The 22,856-nt window shown below is 37.1% G+C and overlaps 1 protein-coding gene across 1 annotated transcript in view; it reads left to right on the top strand.

The window, feature by feature from the left end:
- Nucleotides 1-22,856, top strand: part of LRRC49 (leucine rich repeat containing 49) — a 129,068-nt gene that overhangs the window by 68,941 nt on the left and 37,271 nt on the right. Inside the window, exons 10-11 of the mRNA XM_060003703.1 lie at nt 18,213-18,296; nt 21,680-21,840. Coding sequence (XP_059859686.1) covers nt 18,213-18,296; nt 21,680-21,840 — 245 coding nt within the window. The remainder of the gene's footprint in view (nt 1-18,212; nt 18,297-21,679; nt 21,841-22,856) is intronic.

Below are 22,856 nucleotides of genomic sequence, written 5' to 3'. Positions count from 1 at the left end.
ATGAAGCATTAAACCTTAGAACAGTGTGAGGCTCCCAGGAAGCATAATATGGAGCTATTATTATTATTATTATTATTACTGTTACTATTGATGATATACCTCTCAAAGTAGCTATCTCTTTTTTTATTCATTCTGTCTCCATGGTAGACATTTTCTACACTTAGAAGTTTTGATATGGCTCCTGATCTAAGTGAAATGCCGCATGTAATAATACCCCTCCTTTTAGGTGTACAGTGCACATGAGCATACTTTAGGCTCCAAGAAGTTCTGTAATAAAGAAACTTGCCTTAATTTGTTTCATTGCATCCCAAATTTATTTGAACATTTTATTATCTCAGAAAATATCTGTTAATGATCTCATTTTGATAATCTCTGACCCAGAAAAATATCCTAAACCTCCACTGTTTTCTTACTTCTAGACTCTGCTAATTTTGATGTGGATTCTTTTTTTTTTTTTTTTTGCCACACCTCACGGCTTGTGGGATCTTAGCTCCCTGACCAGGGAATGAGCTTGTACCCTTGGCAGTGAAAGCTCGGAGTCCTGACTACTGCCAGGGAATTCTCTGATATGGATTCTGAGTGATCAGCTAGGTTTATTCAGTTGCCAGTTGACTCATTGCCTGTCCACTGGTTTCACACTGTGGGCCATTCACATTTCTACCTCAGCAATATTGTGGACATCTAAGGTGGCTAACAGACAAAGTGTTGGTGAGTTTGTAAATACCAGCAGTCTTCTGGGGTTCTACCTCTCTCTGTTCCAGCATAGAGGAAAGGGTCTTTGTCCTCTCAGTTTGTTTGGATCTATACTGGCAACTCTGTCTTGTACTTTTACCCTTATTTCCAGGTCTTTCTTAATTAAGCATCTTTGGTACTTCTAACTGATCTTCCTGATGAGGTTGCAAGGAACAGGGTGAGAAAAGAAGCTAACCAATTAAGTAAATTAGTAATTATATAGTATGTTTCTCATGTGAATTTATGCCAGTCTTGTCTACTCAACTAATGTACATAGTCCTTGAGAGCAGAAGCCATTCTTTGTCTTCCTTGCCTGATACATGCAGATGTTCTATACATGTTTATTTCCTTTCCTTCTCTATCTCACATGATGCTGAGAATGTAGTAATGTTCAGTAAAGCCTTGTTGGTTGAGTAAAGTTTACCTATTTCCATGCCTTAAGTAAAGGAGAACAATACTGTCTATAATTACTGTCCTTGTACCTTCCCTAGGATGTGTTTGCTTGGTAAGGAAATGAGGAAAATCACCTGGGATGGGAACAGGGCCAGCTCTTCTGCTAATACAGAGCAGTAATCCTTGCACATCTTCTCTTCCACTGTTTAATTTTAGAAATTAAAAAAAATTTTAATGGAAATAATCTCAAAGTTACAGAAAAGTTATAAGTACAGGACAAAGGACTTTTGTTCCAGAACCATTTGAGAGTAAGCTGCTGACTCAATTCCCCAACCACCCTGAACACTTCAGTATGTATTTCTTGTGAGCAAAGACATTCTCTCGTGTAAACACAATATAACCAACAAAATCAGGAAATAAACATTGAATAATTGCTAGTGTCTAATCCTCACACCACATTCAAATTTTACCAGTTATATTAATAATGTTCTGTGGGGCAAAATGATCCAGTTTGGAATTATACGTTGCACAGAGGTACATTTTATTGTCATGTCTCTATTCTCACCATTTTTCAGGAACAGTTCCCTAGTCTTTCCTTGACTTTCATGACTTCGACATTTATGAAAATTATAGGTCAGTTATTCTATAGAATGACCCTTAATTCGGGTTTTTTTTTTTTTGTGGTACGCGGGCCTCTCACTGTTGTGGCCTCTCTCGTTGCGGAGCACAGGCTCCGGACGTGCAGGCTCAGCGGCCATGGCTCACGGGCCCAGCAACTCGGCGGCATGTGGGATCTTCCCGGACCGGGGCACGAACCTGTGTCCCCTGCATCAGCAGGCGGACTCTCAACCACTGCGCCACCAGGGAAGCCCATGACTGTTAATTATTTGTTATAGATTTCTGGCATAAATATCACAAGTGATTTTGCTTCCTCTCACTGCATCCTATCAAGTGATACGTAATTTATATTTATCTCTTTATTGATGTTGTTCACTTTAACATGTTGTCTGCCAGGCTTCTGCACATGAAGTTATTCTTGTTCCCTTTTCTTTTGGTGTTCTGAGACTCAATTCCCAACGGGGTGGAGGCAGAGTTCCCCACAGCTTCAACGAGAAATTCTCAGAACACCATCTCAGTGTCTAAGAATTCAATTCAATTCTGACACTGTCTACCTGGGAGATAGCACCAGATTCCACAGCTTGAGGACTCAGTCCTGTAAGACTACACACGCACCCTTCTCCACCACACCCCCACCACCAGATGCCAGTAACAAGTCCAGGTTGTTAACTGTACTTCCAACCCCCTGGCTATAAATCAGAGGTTCCCACAACCCCCTGCCTCAGGTTCGATTAATTTGCAAGAGCAGCTTACAGAACTCAGAGAAACATTTTACTTACTAGGTCACCAGTTTATTGTAAAAGGATATAACTCAGGAACAGCCAGATGGAAAAGAGGGCAAGGTATGGGGGAAGGGACATGGAGCTTCTAAGCACACCACTCTCCCCAAATCTCTAGGTTTCACCAATCCCGAAGCTCTCTGAACCTGTCCCTTTGGAGTTTTTATGGAGGCTTCATTACATAGTCATGATTGATTATATCATCAGTCATTGGCATTTTCTTTTATAAATTTATTTATTTTATTTATTTATTTTTGGCTGTGTTGGGTCTTTGTTGCTGTGCGCGGGATTTCTCTAGTTGTGGCAAGCAGGGGCTACTCTTCATTGCGTTGCATGGGCTTCTCATTGCGGCAGCTTCTCTTGTTGTGGAGCACGGGCTCTAGGCACGCGGGCTTCAGTAGTTGTGGCACGTGGGCTCAGTAGTTGTGGCACGTGGGCTCAGTAGTTGTGGCTCACGGGCTCTAGAGCAGGCTCAGTAGTTGTGGCACACGGACTTAGTTGCTCCGTGGCATGTGGGATCTTCCCAGACCAGGGCTCGAACCCGTATCCTCTACATTGGCAGGCGGATTCTTAACCATTGCGCCACCAGGGAAGCCCAGCCATTGGCAGTCGATTCAACCTTCAGCTCCTCTTCTCTCCCTGGAGGTCTGGGAGTGGGATGGAAAGTTCCAACCCTCTAATTGCCTGGTTGGTTCTCTTGGCAACCAGCCTCCATCCTTAGATGGGGTCCAAAGTCACCTCATTAACAAAACAAAAGACACCTCTATCACTCTCCACACTTAGGAAATTCCTAGGGTTTTGGGAGCTGTGAACCAGAAACTGGGATGAAGACCAAATATATATTTCTTATAATAAATCACAATATCACACCTTTGTAATTCCATACCCCATAAAAATTTCAATTTATTAACTTATTCATATCGGTATAGACTCATGGTGTTCTGTCTCACCTTTTGTTTATAGCTTTTTAGTAACTTTAGTTTGGAAAGAATGTACCTTTTAAAAGACTTTCTATTAATTTGCCAACATGGGCTAGTGTTGACAAACACTAGCCCATGAGCGAGCCACCTGTTTTTGTAAATAAAGTTGTGTTAGAACACAGTCATATCCATACATTTATATATTATTTATATCTGCTTTGATGCTATAGTGGCAGAATTGAACAGTTGTTAAAGAAACTATATGGCCTACAACCCTAAAATATTTACCACGTGGCTGGCAAATTTTGCTGATACCAGTTCTATAACTATTTTCTCTTCAAAGATATCTTTTGATTAAGTCTTATGTAATTTATCATATGGACATTCTAGCTGGGGTGGATTACACAAATATTTAATGAACTTGTATGCACTGGGGCTATGGTTCCCCAAACGGCATGCCAAGGATACTGCAGTGAACTCAGAGGGGCACTGTGGAATATTTATAATTTTCAAGCAAAACACAATGATATTTTATATCTGTGAGACACTGAGAAAATTACTAGCTTAAGGTAGTTTACCATTTCAACATTAGGTCGCAGTATGTTTCTGTCTATGGCATTATATCCTGGCAAAGCTGACCTTTCAGTGGTTGCGATAAAAACAAATACCATGCCAAAATCAGTATAGAGCAGGAAATGAAGGTGACAGTGTCCAATCTAATTCTAATGTTTGAGAACTTGTGTAATGCCTTACAGACACACACATTTCATTAGTAAGTAATTGTGGTTATTCAAGAATGGTATTTTTTCTTTAATTTAATAGTATTATTTTTTCAAATGGCTACTAAGTTGCTAGAACATGAATACTTATTAAGTTGTTTACTAACTACTTAGAAACAGAGCTGTAACATATTTCTTTTGATCTAAAGTCACCATGAAAAAATTCCTGACACATTCTTAGGCACCCTGAACTGAAGTTTCTGCACTGGGGTATGTATTAGACTCTAGAGGTGACAAGATCAGAATCATAATTCAGACCCTCAAGTTGCTTACAGTCAAGTACAGAGGCAGGCATGCAGCCAGATTATAATGCAGAATGACAAGCTAGTTAGATGAGCTCGATCAATAGATATGTATGTGTTTATACACACACACACACACACACACACACACACACACACACACGGCACGATGATATCAAAGAGCAAAGCCCACCTATGTCTACTGGAGAAACAGGAGATGTTCCAAAGGAGAAAATACTTGACTTGAGACTTGAAGAGGGGCAAAGAAGAAGGAGGATGTATCAGTGGAAAGTGTTCCAGGGACAGAGAAGGCGTGCAAAATGCAGACGGGTGTGAGAATATGGCAACTGATAGCAATTCAACATGGCTGAGCACTGACTGTACATGGGGGAGAAGAGCAAGAGGAAAAGGATGTATGACCAGCAAGGACTGGGTCATGAGGGCATTTTATGCCATAGGAAAGAGTTTAGATTTTTGTGTTGAACATAGGAAATCCTTAAAGAGTTTTAAGATACTTAAATTGGATTAGTCTATTGAAAAGTTTATCTGAGTAGCAGCCCAGAGGATGAATTGTGGAGGACAGGATGGGTGATAAAGTGAGAAGCAAGGAGGTTAGTCAGGGTAAGAGCTTCTGGGGGTCTGATCCAGAGGAATGGCAAGAGATAATATGATATCAAAAGATAATGTGACTTCCTGGCCTCAATTCCTATTTAGCTTTTGTTATCTCTGTTAAGAAGAATGGCTTTTAGTAAAGAGAAGAAATAAATATTAATAAAGTGAAAGTAAAACCTAGGATAGGTGAATAAAAAGTTTGAGTCCAGACCCATTTAGATCAGGGGCTGGCAAACTTTATCTGTAAAGGGCCTGTTAGTAAATATTTTAGGGTTTGGGGGCTATAGAGTCTGTGTTGAAAACTATTCAACTCTCTCATTGTGATGTGAAAGCAGGCATGGCCAATACATAAATGAGTGAGCATGGATCTGTTCCAATAAAACTTTATTTACAAAAAAAAGGTGGCGTACTGGATTTGGCCTGTGGGGTAGAATTTGCCAATCTTCAATCTAGAGCAATGGATAAGTGTAGTGACTAAATTGCTGGGCCTTTGAAAGTTATATCTGGGAAGCAGTATAGAATAGCAGAGTAGCTGAAAGATAAGATGAACTCATCTGTCTTTTTATCATGGAAAGAAAAAATATTGTGACAGTAAACTTAAATGTAGATTATGAAGGAAATCTAAATTGGATTATTAGAAGATAGGTTGTGAGTACTTAAGGAATTGATCAGCAGGAGGCAGCATTAGTTCACAGAAAACAATTTGTGCCCTACAAAATTAGGTTACTATTTTAGATATTATAAACAGACCCTCTCAGAAGAGTGCTATAGAGAGACAGTGTTTTGTTATTTAAGCAAAACATTGGACAGAGTCTTTTATGATAGCGTGTTGAGTAAGTTGTATGACAACATGGTTAAGTGGATTTGTGATTCAGGTATACCTACGGAACAGAAAGTAATGGATTAACGCCAGCCTGCAGAGAAATCTGTACTGGCATGCTATGAGGCTTTTTCCTCAAGCTTATTCTCTTCAACATTTTTGAATGTTGACTAGTTGAGAACATTTATATTATTCTGATAAAAATATGTAAATGACAAACTGGAAAAGTTAGAGATCCTGATGTACTGGTTGATCAAATCAGAATCCAAAAGTAGCTCAATAATCTAAAACAAGGTTTGGCAAACTACAGTCTGTGGGCCAAATCCATCCCACAGCCTGTTTTTTTCTTTTTACAGCTCTCAAGCTATGAATGGTTTTTATATTTGTGAAACATTGTGAAAAAAGAAAAAGAATATGCAATAGGGATTTTATGTGGATCACAAAGCTTAAAATATTTACCATCTGGCCCTTTACAGGAAAAGTTTGCCGACTTCTAGTCTATAAATATAAGCAGAATTTAGCAAGATAAAAAATAGAGAAATAGAAAATTCTGGACTTTACTTCACAACAACAAACATAACAATTCTCAGCCAAATGCAGTGTTTTGGGAAATGAGACTTAGCATATTTGAAAAAGACTTGCATTGGAATTGATAAGTTCAAATTGAGTTAATTATGAGATATGATTGTTAGAAGTTAATATGGTTTTAAACAATATTCATTTATAGAAATAGAGGATTCAGAAAAATGGACAATAGTCCCCTTTTTTTCTTTAATGGTCAAATTACACCTGAACTATTAGTTTTAGAAGGGTGATCACAAACTGGAAGTATTTCCAGAGAACCTGGCACAATTCGTTGACAAAGGAGAAGATATTACAGTAGTCTTCAAATATTTTTACAACTGTCCAGAAAAGGAGAGAATAGACACATTTGGAGGGGCTAGAAGAAGGACCATTGTATAGAAAATTCCGCCTCCCAGAATTTTTTATTTCCAAGGCAGTATTTTGTGAATGCAGGTGCTATTCTCACAGTTCTGAAATGGACACAGTGTCTAAAGTTTTCACCTCAAACTCACATTTAGTTGGCTTCATATGAACTTGTTTACAATTTGCCTCCAAAAAATGCAGTAGCCTATCTGAGATAGAGGTGAGTTTCCTGTCGTGGTAGCCATTACTAAGGCTCACCTATGCCTTCTGGTTCTCCTCCTCTTTTTAACAGATGGAAAGATGATATTTCCCTTTCCCTTGGAGTAAACGTGGTCATGCAGCTTGCTTTGGCCAATGAAATGTGAGCAGAAGTAATGTACATAATTTTCAGACAGAAGCATTTAAAAGCTAAAGTGAGATTTTCCATGCTTTTCTCCCATGCAGTGGTCATTGTGGAATCATACATTGAGTCGAACATGCCATCAGGTCATAGCACCCAGGAATACTTAGCCACTACATGGAGAACAGTTGCAGTGTTCTTTGCATGATCAAGAAATAAAATTTTCTTATTGTAAGCTAGTGTGAGTTTTAAAGTTGTTATGACAGTATAACCTAGCCGGTTCTGGCTCCCCTCCCCACCAAAGTATACTATAGCTATTATCCATGGGCCAGTAGAAGTCAGGTGACATGGCTTCTAATCTACATTCTGACATTAACTATGACCTGGGAAATCAGTTTTCTCTGTAAAAAAAAAAAAAAAAAGATTGAATGAAAAATATGGGCCATTCTCTTCTAGACAAAACTGTAATTTTAGATCTGTTTTAAGATTTAGTGTAGTCAAGGAAAACAATGTTTTGTATAACTATCTATTCTAAAGTATATGGTTAAAACCTCACATTGCCATTGTTTTTAAAATTCCACATAATAAATTGCTGCCTATATTAGGACTGCTATTATATATTTGCAGCAAATGTCTTCTCATATAATATATGCATTGTTTTTGAGCCTCAATAAGCTGCTAACAATATATTCTAAGTTATTAAACATCTATTAAATCACTGCACTTCCTAATTAATTAGAAATCATTTCAGTAGTGGGTCTTCACAACAAACTGAAGTAAGGAAAAAAGTGTATGTATATTTTTAGTCCCAGATAGATCCGTTTCTTTTGTTACGTAGAGGATATGGCTTTTGTGCCAGAAGTTGGACTATTATCTTGAAGATGCCAGAATTTTACAATTTTTTTCCTTCTTACCAACAGACTTATAGCTTATCTTTACAATAAGAGGTTTATTTTTGTTTCTACGTTTAGCTACTCTATAATTATTTGGGCTGAAATATAGTCATCAGATATATAAGTTTTTAAAAACACTCAATATTTGAATTGATTTGGCATATATCCAGTTTTCCTAGGTTTAGCTTTCCTTTTAAAGTCGTACTGCCTTTAATAGATGCTCAAATTCTTTTTGAAAATCTGATGAAATCATCTCTTAAGTATGTGTAGTACGTGATCCATACAGTTTCTAGTACTGTTTAAAACTGCTCTTTGAGTAACCAATCTGTTTCTAGTTCACATTCAATACATGAGTCAACAATTGAACATTAATATATTTTGTTCTTTTAAAAAGTTTTTTTCTGAAACAGGTTATACTTAATAGGTAACTAAATCAGCATTCACTGAGCAAAAGAGTTTAATATGCTTATTAATCCAGCTATTTTATAAAGCTAGTAATCAGGGTTCTGAATTTCATTTTTAGTTTATTTTTCCTCATTACCTCTATTCAGCCTTTAAATATGAAGAATAACTGTTTCCCAAATTGTAAAATATATTTTATTTATTTAAAATCTTTATTGCAGTATAATTACTTTACAATGGTGTGTTAGTTTCTGCTTTATAATAAAGTGAATCAGCTATACATATACATATATCCCCATATCTCCTCCCTCTTGCATCTCCCTCCCACCGTCCCTATCCCATCCCTCTAGGTGGGACAAAGCACCGAGCTGATCTCCCTGTGCTATGTGGCTGCTTCCCACTAGCTATATGTTTTACATTTGGTAGTATTTATAAATCTATGCCACTCTCTCACTTTGTCCCAGCGTACCCTTCCCCCTCCCCATTTCCTCAAGTCCATTCTCTACATCTGCATGTTTATTCCTGTCCTGCCCCTAGGTTCTTTAGAACCTTTTTTTTTTTTTTTTTTACATTCCATATATGTGTGTTAGCATACGATACTGGTTTTTCTCTTTCTGACTTACTTCACTCTGTATGACAGACTCTAGGTCCATCCACCTCACTACAAATAACTCAATTTCGTTTCATTTTAGGGCTGAGTAATATTCCATTGTATATATGTGCCACGTCTTTATCCATTCAGCTGTCGAAGGACACTTAGGTTGCTTCCATATCCTGGCTGTTGTAACTAGAGCTGCAATGAACATTGTAGTACATGACTCTTTTTGAATTATGGTTTTCTCAGGGTATATGCCCAGTAGTGGGATTGCTGGGTCGTATGGTAGTTCTATTTTCAGTTTTTTAAGGAATCTCCATACTGTTCTCCATAGTGGCTGTATCAATTTACATTCCCACCAAGAGTGCAAGAGGGTTCCCTTTTCTTCGCACCCTCTCCAGCATTTATTGTTTGTAGATTTTTTGACGATGGCCGTTCTGACTGGTGTGAAGTGAGACCTCATTGTAGTTTTGATTTGTATTTCTCTAATGATTAGTGATGTTGAGCACCCTTTCATATGTTTGTTGGAAATCTGTATGTCTTCTTTGGAGAAATGTCTGTTTAGGTCTTTGGCCCATTTTTGGATTGGGTTGTTTGTTCTTTTAGATATTGAGCTGCTTGTAAATTTTGGAAATTAGTCCTTTGTCAGTTGCTTCATTTGCAAATATTTTCTCCCATTCTGAGGGTTGTTTTTTCGTCTTGCTTATGGTTTCCTTTGCTGTGCAAAAGCTTTTAACTTTCATTAGGCCCCATTTGTCTATTTTTGCTTTTATTTCCATTTCTCTAGGAGGTGGGTCAAAAAGGATCTTACTGAGATTTATGTCATAGAGTGTTCTGCCTATGTTTTCCTCTAAGAGTTTTATAGTTTCTGGCCTTACATTTAGGTCTTTAATCCATTTTGAGCTTATATTTGTGTATGGTGTTAGGGAGTGATCTAATCTCATACTTTTACATGTACCTGTCCAGTTTGCCCAGCACCACTTATTGAAGAGGCTGTCTCTTCTCCATTATATATTCTTGCCTCCTTTATCAAAGATAAGGTGACCATATGTACGTGGGTTTATCTCTGGGCTTTCTGTCCTGTTCCATTGATCTATATTTCTGTTTTTGTGCCAGTACCATACTGTCTTGATTACTGTAGCTTTGTAGTATAGTCTGAAGTCAGGAAGCCTGATTCCTTCAGCTCCGTTTTTCTTTATCAAGAATGCTTTGGCTATTTGGGTCTTTTGTGTTTCCATACAAATTGTGCACTTTCTTCTTCTAGTTCTGTGAGAAATGCCACTGGTAGTTTGATAGGGATTGTATTGAGTCTGTAGATTGCTTTGGGTAGTAGAGTCATTTTCACAATGTTGATTCTTCCAATCCAAGAACATGGTATATCTCTCCATCTATTTGTATCATCTTTAATTTATTTCATCAGTGTCTTATAGTTTACTGCATAATAGGTCTCTTGTCTCCCTAGGTAGAGGTTTATTCCTAGGTATTTTTTTCTTTTTGTTGCAGTGGTAAATGGGAGTGTTTTCTTAATTTCACTTTCAGATTTTTCATCATTAGTGTATAGGAATGCAAGAGATTTCTGTGCATTACTTTTGTATCTTGCTACTTTACCAGATTCATTGACTAGCTCTAGTAGTTTTCTGGTAGCATCTTTAGGATTCTCTATGTATACTGTCATGTCATCTGCTAACAGTGACAACTTTACTTCTTCTTTTCCGATTTGGATTCCTTTTATTTATTTTTCTTCTCTGATTGCTGTGGCTAAAACTTCCAAAACTGTGTTGAATAATAGTGCTGAGACTGGACAGCCTTGTTTGTTCCTGATCTTAGTGGAAATGGTTTCAGTTTTTCACCATTGAGGACGATGTTGGCTGTGGGTTTGTCCCACGTGGCCTTTATTATGTTGAGGTAAGTTCCCTCTATGCCTACTTTCTTCAGAGTTTCTATCATAAATGGGTGTTGAATTTTGTCGAAAGCTTTCTCTGCATCTAATGAGATCATCATACAGTTTTTCTCCTTCAATTTGTTAATATGGTGTATCACATTGATATGCATATATTGAAGAATTCTTGCATTCCTGGGATAAACCCCACTTGATCATGGTGTATGATCCTTTTAATGTGCTGTTGGATTCTCTTTGATAGTATTTTGTTGAGGATTTTGCATCTATGTTCATCAGTGATATTGGCCTGTAGTTTTCTTTCTTTGTGACATCTTTATCTGGTTTTGGTATCAAGGTGATGCTGGCCTCGTAGAATGAATTTGGGAGTGTTTCTCCCTCTGCTATAATTTGGAAGAGTTTGAGAAGCATAGGTGTTAGCTCTTCTCTAAATGTTTGATAGAATTCACCTGTGAAGCCATCTGGCCCTGGGCTTTTGTTTGTTGGAAGATTACTAATCACAGTCTCAATTTCAGTGCTTGTGATTGGTCGGTTTATATTTTCTCTTTCTTCCTGGTTCAGTCTCAGAAGGTTGTGCTTCTCTGAGAATTTGTCCATTTCTTCCAGGTTGTCCACTTTATTAGCATATAGTTGCTTGTAGTAAGATCTCATGATCCTTTGTATTTCTGCAGTGTCTGTTGTTACTTCTCCTTTTTATTTCTAATTTTATTGATTTGAGTCTTCTCCCTTTTTTTCCTGTTGAGTCTGGCTAATGCTTTATCAATTTTGCTTCTCTACTCAAAGAACAAGCTTTTAGTTTTATTGATCTTTAATATTGTTTCCTTCATTTCTTTTTCATTTATTTCTGATCTGATCTTTATGATTTCCTTCCTTCTGCTAACTTTGGGGTTATTTTGTTCTCCTTTGTCTGATTGCTTTAGGTGTAAGATTAGGTTGGTTATTTGAGATGTTTCTTGTTTCCTGAGGTAGGATTGTATTGCTATAAACTTCCCTCTTAGAACTGCTTTTGCTGCATCCCATAGGTTTTGGGTCGTCATGTTTTCATTGTCATTTGTTTCCAGAAATTTTTTGATTTCCTCTTTGATTTCTTCAGTGATCTCTTGGTTATTTAGTAGCATATTGTTTAGCCTCCATGTTTTTGTACTTTTTACAGATTTTTCCTGTAATTGATACCTAGTTGCATAGTGTTGTGGTCAGAATAGATACTTGATACGATTTCAATTTTCTTAAATTTACCGAGGCTTGATTTGTGATCCAAGATATGATCTATCCTGGAGAATGTTCCATGAGCACTTGAGAAGAAAGTGTATTCTGTTGTTTTTGGATGGAATGTCCTATAAATATCGATTCAGTACATCTTGTTTAATGTGTCATTTAAAGTATGTGTTTCCTTATTTATTTTCAGTTTGGATGATCTGTCCATTGGTGAAAGTGGAGTGTTAAAGTCCTCTGCTATGATTGTGTTACTGTTGACTTCCCCTTTTATGGCTGTCAGCATTTGCCTTACATATTGAGGTGCTCCTATGTTGAATGCATAAACATTTAAAATTGTTATATCTTCTTCTTGGATTGATCCCTTGATCATTATGTAGTGTTCTTCTTTGTCTCTTGTAATAGTCTTTATTTTAAAGTCTATTTTGTCTGATATGAGATTTGCTACCTCAGCTATCTTTTGATTTCCACTTGCATGGAATATCTTTTTCCATCCCCTCACTTTCAGTCTGTATGTGTCACTAGGTCTGAAGTGGGTCGCTTGTAGACAGCATATATACGGGTCTTGTTTCTGTATCCATTCAGTCAGTCTATGTCTTGGTGGAAGCATTTAATCCATTTACATTTAAGATAATTATCGATATGTATGTTCCTATTCCCATTTTCTTAATTGTTTTCGGTTTGTTATTGCAGGTCTTTTCCTTCTCTTGTGTTTCCTGCCTAGAGAAGTTCCTTTAGCATTTGTTGTAAAGCTGCTTTAGTGGTGCTGAATTCTCTTAGCTTTGCTTGTCTGTAAAGCTTTTAATTTTCTGCCGAATCTAAATGAGATTCTTGCTGGGTAGAGGCGTCTTGGTTGTAGGTTTTTCCCTTTCATCAAATATGTCCTGCCACGCCCTTCTGGCTTGCAGAGTTTCTACTGAAAGATCAGCTATTAACCTAATGGGGATCCCCTTGTATGTTATTTGTTGTTTTTCCCTTTCTGCTTTTAATATTTTTTCTTTGTATTTAATTTTTCATAGTTTGATTAATATGTGTCTTGGCGTGTTTCTCCCTGGATTTATCCTGTATGGGACTCTCTGCGCTGCTTGGACTTGATTGACTATTTCCTTTCCCATATTAGGGAAGTTTTCGACTCTAATCTCTTCAGTTATTTCCTCAGTCCCTTTCTTTTTCTCCTCTTCTTCTGGGACCTCTATAATTCATATGTTGGTGTGTTTAATGTTGTCCCAGAAGTCTCTGAGACTCTCCTCAATTCTTTTCATCCTTTTATCTTTATTCTGCTCTGCGGTAATTTTTTCCAGTATTTTATCATCCAAGTTACTTATCTGTTCTTCTGCCTCAGTTATTCTGCTATTGATTCCTTGTAGAGAATTTTTAATTTCATTTATTGTGTTGTTCATCATTGTTTGTTTGCTCTTTAGTTCTTATAGGTCCTTGTTACACGTTTCTTGTATTTTCTCCATTCTATTTCCAAGATTTTGGATATCTTTACTATTATTATTACTCTGAATTGTTTTTCAGGTAGACTGCCTATTTACTCTTCTTTTGTTTGGTCTGTTGGGTTTTTACCTTGCTCCTTCATCTGCTGTGTGTTTCTCTGTCTTCTCCTCTTGCTTAACTTACTGTGTTTGGGGTCACCTTTTTGCAGGCTGCATGTTCATAGTTCCCGTTGTTTTTGGTGTCTACCCCCAGTGGCTAAGGTTGGTTCAGCGGTTTGTGTAGGCTTCCTGGTGGAGGAGACTAGTGCCTGTGTTCTGGTGGTTGAGGCTGGATTTTGTCTTTCTGGTGAGCAGGACTACGTCCGGTGCTGTGTTTTGGGGTGTCTGTGACTTTATTTTGATTTTAGGCAGCCTCTGTGTTAATGGGTGGGGTTGTGTTTCTGTCTTACCAGTTATTTGGCACAGGGTTCCAGCACTGTAACTTACTGGTCGTTGAGTGGAGCTGGGTCTTAGTGTTGAGATGGAGATCTCTGGGAGAGCATTCTCCATTTGATATTTTGTGGAGTCAGGAGGTCTCTGGTAGACCAATGACCTGAACTCGGCTCTCCCACCTCAGAGGCACAGGCCTGACACCCGGCTGGAGCACCAAAACCCTGTCAGCCACACAGCTCAGAAAAGAAGGGAGAAAATAAGAAAGAAAGAAAGAAAAAATAACAAAGTTATTAAAATAAAAAATTATTATTAAAAATAAAAGAAAAAATTAAAATAATGGAAAAGAGCGAAAAAAAGGGAAGGAAGAAAGAAGAGAGCAACCAAACCAAAAAACAAATCCACCAGTGATAACAAGCACTAAAAAGTATACTAATAAAAAAAGAAGGAAAAAAATAAAAACGGACAGATAGAATCCTAGGAGAAATGGTAAAAGGAGAGCTATACAGACAAAATCACACAAAGAAGCATACACATACACACTCATAAAAAGAGAAAAAGCAAAAAAAAAATATGTATCTGTATATTAAAAAAAGAGGAAGAGAGCAACCCAATCAATAAACAAATATACCAATGATTATAAACTCTATATACTAAACTAAGAAAAACATAAAACCAAAAACAAATTAGATACAGAAGGCAAACCCCAAGTCTACAGTTGCTCCCAACGTCCACCCCCTCAATTATAGGATGATTCGTTGTCTATTCAGGTATTCCACAGATTCAGGGTACATCAAGTTGATTGTGGAGATTTAATCTGCTGCTCCTGAGGCTGTTGGGAGAAATTTCCCTTTCTCTTCTTTGTTTTCACAGCTCCTGGGGTTCAGCTTTGGTTTTGACCCTGCCTCTGTGTGTAGGTTGCCTGAGGGCATCTGTTCTTCTCTCAGACAGGACGGGGTTAAAGTAGCAGCTGACGAGGGGCTCTGGCTCACTCCGGCCAGGGGGTGGTTGGGGAACGGAATGCAGGGCGAGCCTGTGGTGGCGGAGGCTGACGTGATGTTGCAGCAGCCTGAGGCACGCCATGTGTTCTCCCGAGGAGGCTGTCCCTGGATCACAGGACCCTGGCATTGGCGGGCTGCACCGGCTCCTGGGAGGGGAGGTGTGGATAGTGACCTGTGCTTGCACACAGGCTTCTTGGTGGCTGCAGCAGCAGCCTTAGCATTTCATGCCCGTCTCTGGTGTCCGCGCTGATAGCCATGCCTTGCTCCCATCTCTGGAGCTCGTCTAGGCACTGTTCTGAATCCCCTCTCCTAGCGCACCCCGAAACAATGCTCTCTTGACTCTTGGGCAATTCCAGACATTTTCCTGGAGTCCCTCCCAGCTAGCTGTGGCACACTAGCCCCCTTCAGGCTGTGTTCACGCAGGCAACCCCGTCCTCTCCCTGGGATCTGACCTCTGAAGCCGTAGCCTCAGCTCCCAGCCCCCACACGCCCCTGCAGGTGAGCGGACAAGCCTCTGAGGCTGGTGAGTGCTGGTCGGCCCCCATCCTCTGTGTGGGAATCTCTCCGCTTTGCCCTCTGTACCCCTGTTGCTGCGCTCTCCTCCATGGCTCCAAAGCTTCCCCCCGGCCACCCCGGGCCTCCACCAGTGAAGGGGCTTTCCAATGTCTGGAAACTTTTCCTCCTTCACAGCCACCTCCCAGAGGTGCAGGTCCTGTCCCTATTCTTTTGTCTCTGTTTTTTCTTTTTTCTTTTGCCCTACCCAGGTACTTGGGGAGTTTCTTGCCTTTTGGGAAGTCTGAGGTCTTCTGCCAGCATTCAGTAGGTGTTCGGTAGGAGTTGTTCCACATGTAGTTGTATTTCTGATGTATTTATGGGGAGGAAGGTGATCTCCATGTCTTACTCCTCCACCATCTTGAAGGTCTCCGTCCGTAAAATATACTTTAAATTCATCAAAAATCACATAAATTTTCATTCCCTTTAAAACAACTAAATCATATGGCAGATTACTTCTAAATTTTGACCTCACTTTTTTCATCTCTCTAAAATCAGTAAGACACATTTAAATATATCCTTATTATAAAAATACAAACTGCATTTCTCACAGATGATTTCTGGCCCTGATCCTGGCTTTGTCACTAGCTGTGTGACCTTGTATAATTTACTAAACTTCTCAGAGTATTCATTTCCTCATTTCTAAAATTAGAGTTTTACGGGAGATGCATTCTACTTTCCTTTTTAACTCCATGATAGTTTCTCTTTGTGCATTTTTTATTTACTTCTTTAGTCTAGGTCTTTCTTTGTTTTCAGAAGCATTTGTAATGGCTCACACCCTAGAATACCTATTTGTGATCTCTTTGACCTTCCTTAATTCTAATATAATGTATATACTGATCAGGATAGGCTAGATTATATTACAGTAACAACTTCTCTAACCTCAGTGGATTAAATCCACAAAGTTTATTTCATGCTCATACTGTCAGTCTGCCCATAGTATGTGATCTGGGACCTTTACTCTGTGTTGTCCTCATTCCAGGACCAAGGCCTTCAAAGCACCCAACCTCTGGAGCTTTGCAAATTCTACAGTAGAGGTGAGAGAGAGAATAGCTATGTCATCATTGTCTGAAATGTTCCACCCAGAAGTAAACACATGTCACTTTTGTTCATATGACATTGGCCAAAGCAAGTCACATGACCTCACCTAACTTCAAAAGGGCATGAAGTGCTATCTCACAATGTGGCCAGGATGTGGGGAGACACAGGAATATTTGGCAAACAACTCTTATGACTATCCATTATATTTTAAATCAAATGTTAACTTCTGGTAGAAGTGTCAATTAGTACTACATTTATGGAGGGAAATTTGCAAACGTATCAAAAGGCCTAGAAATATGTCTACCACTTGATTTAGTAGTTTCAGTTTTAGGAAATTATTGAACAGATGTATAGAGATGTACATTCAATAATTCATTCCTTGAATATATGTTTATTGAATATCTACTATGTAATGGGGAGCTGACCTGGTTCATACCTTCGTGGAGCTATTTGCAGGAAAGGGGAGAGATAGTACCAGAAATAATTTAAATGAAACAGGTTAAGTGCTATGATTGGCAAGTATGGGCTAGTATGAAAGCATACAGGAAAATTTCTTCTGACCTGTTTTCCAGTTGGCTGATTCTCTCTTCAGCTGTATAAAATCTGCTCTTCAAACCACCTCCATTAAATTTTTCATATCAGTTTTTGTAATTTTTTATTTCTTAAAAAGTTCTGCTTCAAATGTACTGAATTACTTTTTAAATTTTCTATCACTGAAGATATTTTCAGGTTTGTCTTTTATGAAGAAATTGTTTTCTCAAATTGTGACATCATTTTGAATGCCTACAAATCTTTTGGTAATAAAAATTAAAACTTACATGGTTATAATTTACTTTATTAAAATTTGCCAATATTCAGGGGGAAAAAAAACATGATCCAGATTGTGTATACAGATTGCAACATTTAAAACTTTGCTCATAGTATTGTAAGGTGATACAGAAATGATAATATTTGAGTTAGGGTGTTAGGATTATGACTGATTTTAAAAAATTTTTCTAAACTGTATAATGTTATTACAGTAATATTATTTCATAGTTTTTAGAATGGAAGAAATTAGACTGGCCAAATCAACTTAAAAACAAAGTAAAAGTAATGATGTTAATGGAGAATAATTTATTAATATCAATGGAGAGTTTTTAAAAGCTTTCACAGCTGTTTTGTCATTAAGAAAAACCTCTGATTTGCAACCATAAATTAAATAAAGATTGTTAAGAGTATAATTTTTATCCTTTTTATCTTCATGATAGCAAGTTTGTTAAGTCTCTCCATGTGGAACTACAGTACAAAGAAAAATTATAGAAGCCTGCTTCCCCTTTCTTTTTTCTCTTCTCATTCTTTTTTCTTTCTTGTATTAGTTAGGTTTATCTCACATCAAGAGTGTGGAGCAGAGTTAAGAATGTACAGGTTTCTTTTAGAATTAAGACGGAAGAAGAAAATAAAGAGGAACATACTAACTTTTTCTTTGAGGGCATATTTTCTATTAGCAAATAGTATGCCTCTCACAAAGAAAATCAGACTTGGAAAACTGAAGATATTTAGCATAAAAAAGGTTAAATACTTAATAATACTTTTTTACATTTTTCTTTTAGGAAGAAGAAAGGCGTATGGCATCTGTTGTAGCCAAAAAAGAGGAAGAGAAGAAGCGAGAAAGTCATAAGCAATCTTTGCTTAAGGTATTTTCTGTGATGTCTACATTCATATATGTGCACATGCACTCACACACAGTGAAGCTAGCTAGCTAATCAGCTAGAAAAGTAGTTTCCAAACTGTAAATTTTTCATTCCTATCAGTAGAGTGTTTTTAATAAACAAACACCCTTAAAACTTTTATAAGTCACTACCTATAAACAAACTTTTACTTCTGAAATACAAAATAATGTACATTATAAAACACATGCAAAAGATAGAAATTGTAAAAGAGATTAAAAATAAATATAACAGAAGTTATAATTTTTTCCACACCAGTATATCACCATGTGTATCCTCATGGCATGTGCATTTCATTTTGGAAACCGCTGTAGTAGACTGTCATCTTTAATGATATATTTTAATGAGCTCTGGTACATGTTTTTTTTTTAAATGATGGCTTTTTGCATTAAAAAAATGTCTCCATTAGCTTCTCTGATATAGAGGTGGTAAAGGTTTTGAGGAGTATAGGAATTAAAGGTTTTTTAAACTGGTTTTAAATTATTTAACATATCAGATGTTAAATTTCCTTAAAATGTTTTCTTTAAAAATATTTTATATTAACATAACAAAGTATAATAAATAAAGACAGCTTAAAGTTTATAGTTCTTATTATGATTCTACTATGTTCTGAAACTAAGGATATCACCCTGATTACCATTACTCATTCTTGTCTTGTGTAGATGCTTTTCTTTTTAAAATTAAAATGGCATTCAGAATTTTTAAAAATGACTAATAGAGATACAAAGTTGTATCTTAGGGAACTTACTGGGGTGATGGAAATGTTATGAGTTAGCAGATAAACACATTTGTCAAAACTGATCAAAGAGTACACTTGAACGTGTGTATTTTACTCTATGAAAACTACTCCAAAATTAACAAACAAAACAAAACAAACTTGGTCCCAAGCCCTCTCAGCTCCAGGCTGCTACTTCAAAAGTAATTAGAACTGTTACTCAGTATGCTAAAATTTTCTCACCTGCTGTTATTGGTGATTTAACTCTATGGCTTCCAGTGTAAGTAGAACCTAGTATAGGCAACAAATTGCACTTGACTCCATCTTTGAACTGAACATTTTTTATTATATACCCAATTCAGCTGCTTGTAACCATCAGTATTTTTGGAAATATGCTATTAAATTTTTAGCTAACATGTTTTTTAGATGTTTGGAAAATATTTATGAAAACTTCAAAAAATACCTAATGCTTCTCTTGAAGTCGCCAAATAGGGCTCTTTAATTATGAGGGTTATTTAATTTTAAAAATTTTTAGTAAGAGGAAAAGTGTAGGAAATCAGGAATTCTAGCTCTAGCTCAGATTCAGGGTCATGATAGCAAAGACCCTCAGCATTTACTGGAGATTGTTTCATGTGACAACACATATTGATCATTAAGAAAATGGGATGGGTGGTTATAGAGGGACAGGAAGAGTGTATGGACCTATATCTTCAGCCTTATTGCTTTTCTATCTTTCTATTTTCTTTTCAAACTTGGAAATGAATGGAAGTGATAGTTATGGGATATACTGGTGTGGTATTGCTTGGACTATAAAGAATAGACTCAAGTGGCAGAAGCTGAAAGTTGGCATCTTCTAAAATAATTGTCACTTTAACACAGACTTGGCAAATTGCCGTCTAGCTATAGTCGTGATTGTACTAATATATGCCAAATGCATCCATGATCTTTGAGCATGAAATTTTTGGGGTGTACCCCCTTTTGCCGTACAGAATCTCTAGGCTTTCTTTTGCTCCTCTTTTTTTTGCTCCACAGACACCTAGAGCCCTTGTTTGGCCCCCTGGCCAACCAGCAATCCCCACCTGACCCCAGACTGCACTCTTGTTTTAAAATGTCTTCCCTTTTCTTGGCCTCAATGAAAATATCCATTTTCTTAGTCAACCTGGTGTTGATCTGATTTTAATAACCCAATTAAAGAAAGCTTAACTTTGGGATTGGTATAGGAAAGTGTTTGCGTTTTCAGAGTCTCTTGTTATAAATTTGTTAGCATACTCAGTGGTGTAAACTTTTGTGCCCTGTTTCTAAGCATCACTATATCTACCTCACTTAGAATATTTATTTTTGCCGACTCCAAGTCAGCCAGAAAACGAAATGCATGGAGCCAGCATGATAGCCATCCTCCATTTACTCGCTGCCCCTGCCTCTTTCAAAGTAGCCTTGGTACTGAGTAAAAATAGTGGTATTGCTTAGATTAAGAATTGGTTTGTCCCAGTCATCTGCAAATAACTGAAATAGAATTCTTTAAGGTAAGGTGCCTTTTTATCATAGATTTCGGGGGAAAATTTATAGTAGAATGGCAGATTCCTACTTGCTTTAGATAAGAAGGACATACATAAAATGTCAAAAAGGCTCAGAAGTATATACATATTAAGTATAACCCATTTAATTATATAAACAAATTTGAAATTCCGAGCAATAGAAAAAAGAACCCATGCTAGAAACATTTTTAAATGCAGAAATAGAACTTTTAAAATGTTTAGTTTTAATTAAGCTTTGTCACCACTTTTCATTCCTATCCAATGCCATTTCTACATCTAAAATTTTAGATAGGCAAAGAGGTGGAACTAAACATAAGTATTCTGCATGTGTGAATGCACTGAGGGAATGGGCAAAGAATCTTCCAAACAGCCTTCACTGGCTCCAAAGAGAGCAGGTGAATCAGTATCACACAGATGGTTTTTCACTGGATGATTGTTCTCTTAGTAAAGAGAAAAGGGAAAGTGTCCATTTTCAGCACTCTGATTTAATCAATATGCCATTTAAAAATTAACTTTTGATAATGGATAATCTAGGATGCTATTAGTTATCTAGAAATATTTCAACCTAGTACAATTTCATTTAATAGTCTATATATGATTATTAATTTTCAGACATTGTAATTTATGCTGTGAAGCTTGGAACATTGATCAGTCTCTCTTCTTCCTCCCTTCCCCCCCAAAGTATTCCACCATATTTGCCATAATTATTGAATAGGAAAATTAAAATATCATTAGTTTTTTCTTGCTGTGTTTAAACACAAAGGCATAATTTTCTGTCTAATTAAAACTTCACATAACGCTTGAATATATAAATTTCTGTCAAATTAACTTTCAAATAGTGAATTTTCTTATCTCCAGTGGAAGTAATTATTGTTTTGCATATAATTTGTTAAGGATGATAGAGCATCGTTGAGATGGTTGATTGCATAGGTTAAATAAAGGCCACTTATACTGTGTTTTAGAATACATATTTGGTAGCTACTTTTAAGTAACAGACTCCTTTTAAAGGTGTGATAAGTAGTACAAACAATATGCTCCTTGGACTCTCGTGCTACAAAAATGGCATTATGTAATTCTTGTCCCAATGAACTTTTTCATAGGAGAAGAAAAGGTTAATAATTAACAACGTAGCTCGAAAGTGGGACTTGCAACAACATCGAATTACCAATATTGCTACAAACCAAGATGGAAAAGATTCAGACTCTCAGGACCACTGTCAGAACGATGGAAGCACCATCTCTGCATTTCCAGAGGAAACAGGGTATGCAATGGTATTCTTTCCAGATACTAGTATCTTTGGAGAACTGAATTTGGAGCAGAAACAGGAAAACATTTGACATATAATTATTTTAAGATAGTTTTCTTAAGAAAACCTACTGAAATTAGCAGTAGGTTTTAAAAGTTAAGGTGGAAATATTGAAAATATAAGCTGACCCCTAATTTAAAAACCCTTCAGTAGTTTCTTATTTTTCATAGGAATAAATCTAGATTACTTAATATAGCCTATGAGACCCTCTACCCACCTCACCTATTTTATCCCATACCATCAGCCACTTTATTCTTGTGCTGCAGCCTCAGTGATTTCCAGTTCAGTTACTTCCTACTTCAGAACGCTTCTCTTACAAACAGTTGTATTCTCCCCTGCCCTACTTTCCTCACCCTACCCTGGCTAACTACCACTCAGCCTGGAGGTCTTAAATTTAAACCTCACTTCCCCTGAAAAGCCTTCCCTAACGACTTCCCGGAGACTAGGCTAGATCAGATAACCTTTTTTTCTCCCAGTACTCTGCACTTGCCCTTGTTAGCACTTATCATGACCATAATTAAATAAATAGTGGGTAATTAGTTGTTTCATAACTGTCTTCCCCACTAGAATGTAAGCTTCTCAAGGAAAAGAATCCTGATTGTCTTAACCTCTGTTGTTTGCCCAGTAGCTATCACAAATCCTTACTCCTTAACTAGTAGTATTAAGCAATTCGGCATAAAATCTGAATAGTTACTCCAGTTCTGTTCTATAATATCTGTCTATTCCAGTGGCTCACAGCCTCTTTCTTCTATGACACATTGGTCAGATAACATATATCCCTTGATTTATGAGCAAATCTGAGGATGCTTTCTAGACTTGACATATTTCTCTTCCTCTCAAGAAGGCATACTAGAATCAAGTAAATAAGAGGAATATAAAGCATATATATTTTCATAGTTTATTTATAATTTAAAAACATATATATATAATTTAAAACCTAAAAATCAAAGATAGAATGCACTGCAGTTTTG

This window comes from Delphinus delphis, chromosome 2, assembly GCF_949987515.2.
Source record: "Delphinus delphis chromosome 2, mDelDel1.2, whole genome shotgun sequence".
NCBI lineage: Eukaryota > Metazoa > Chordata > Mammalia > Artiodactyla > Delphinidae > Delphinus > Delphinus delphis.
This window is presented reverse-complemented; position numbering and strand designations above follow the sequence as displayed.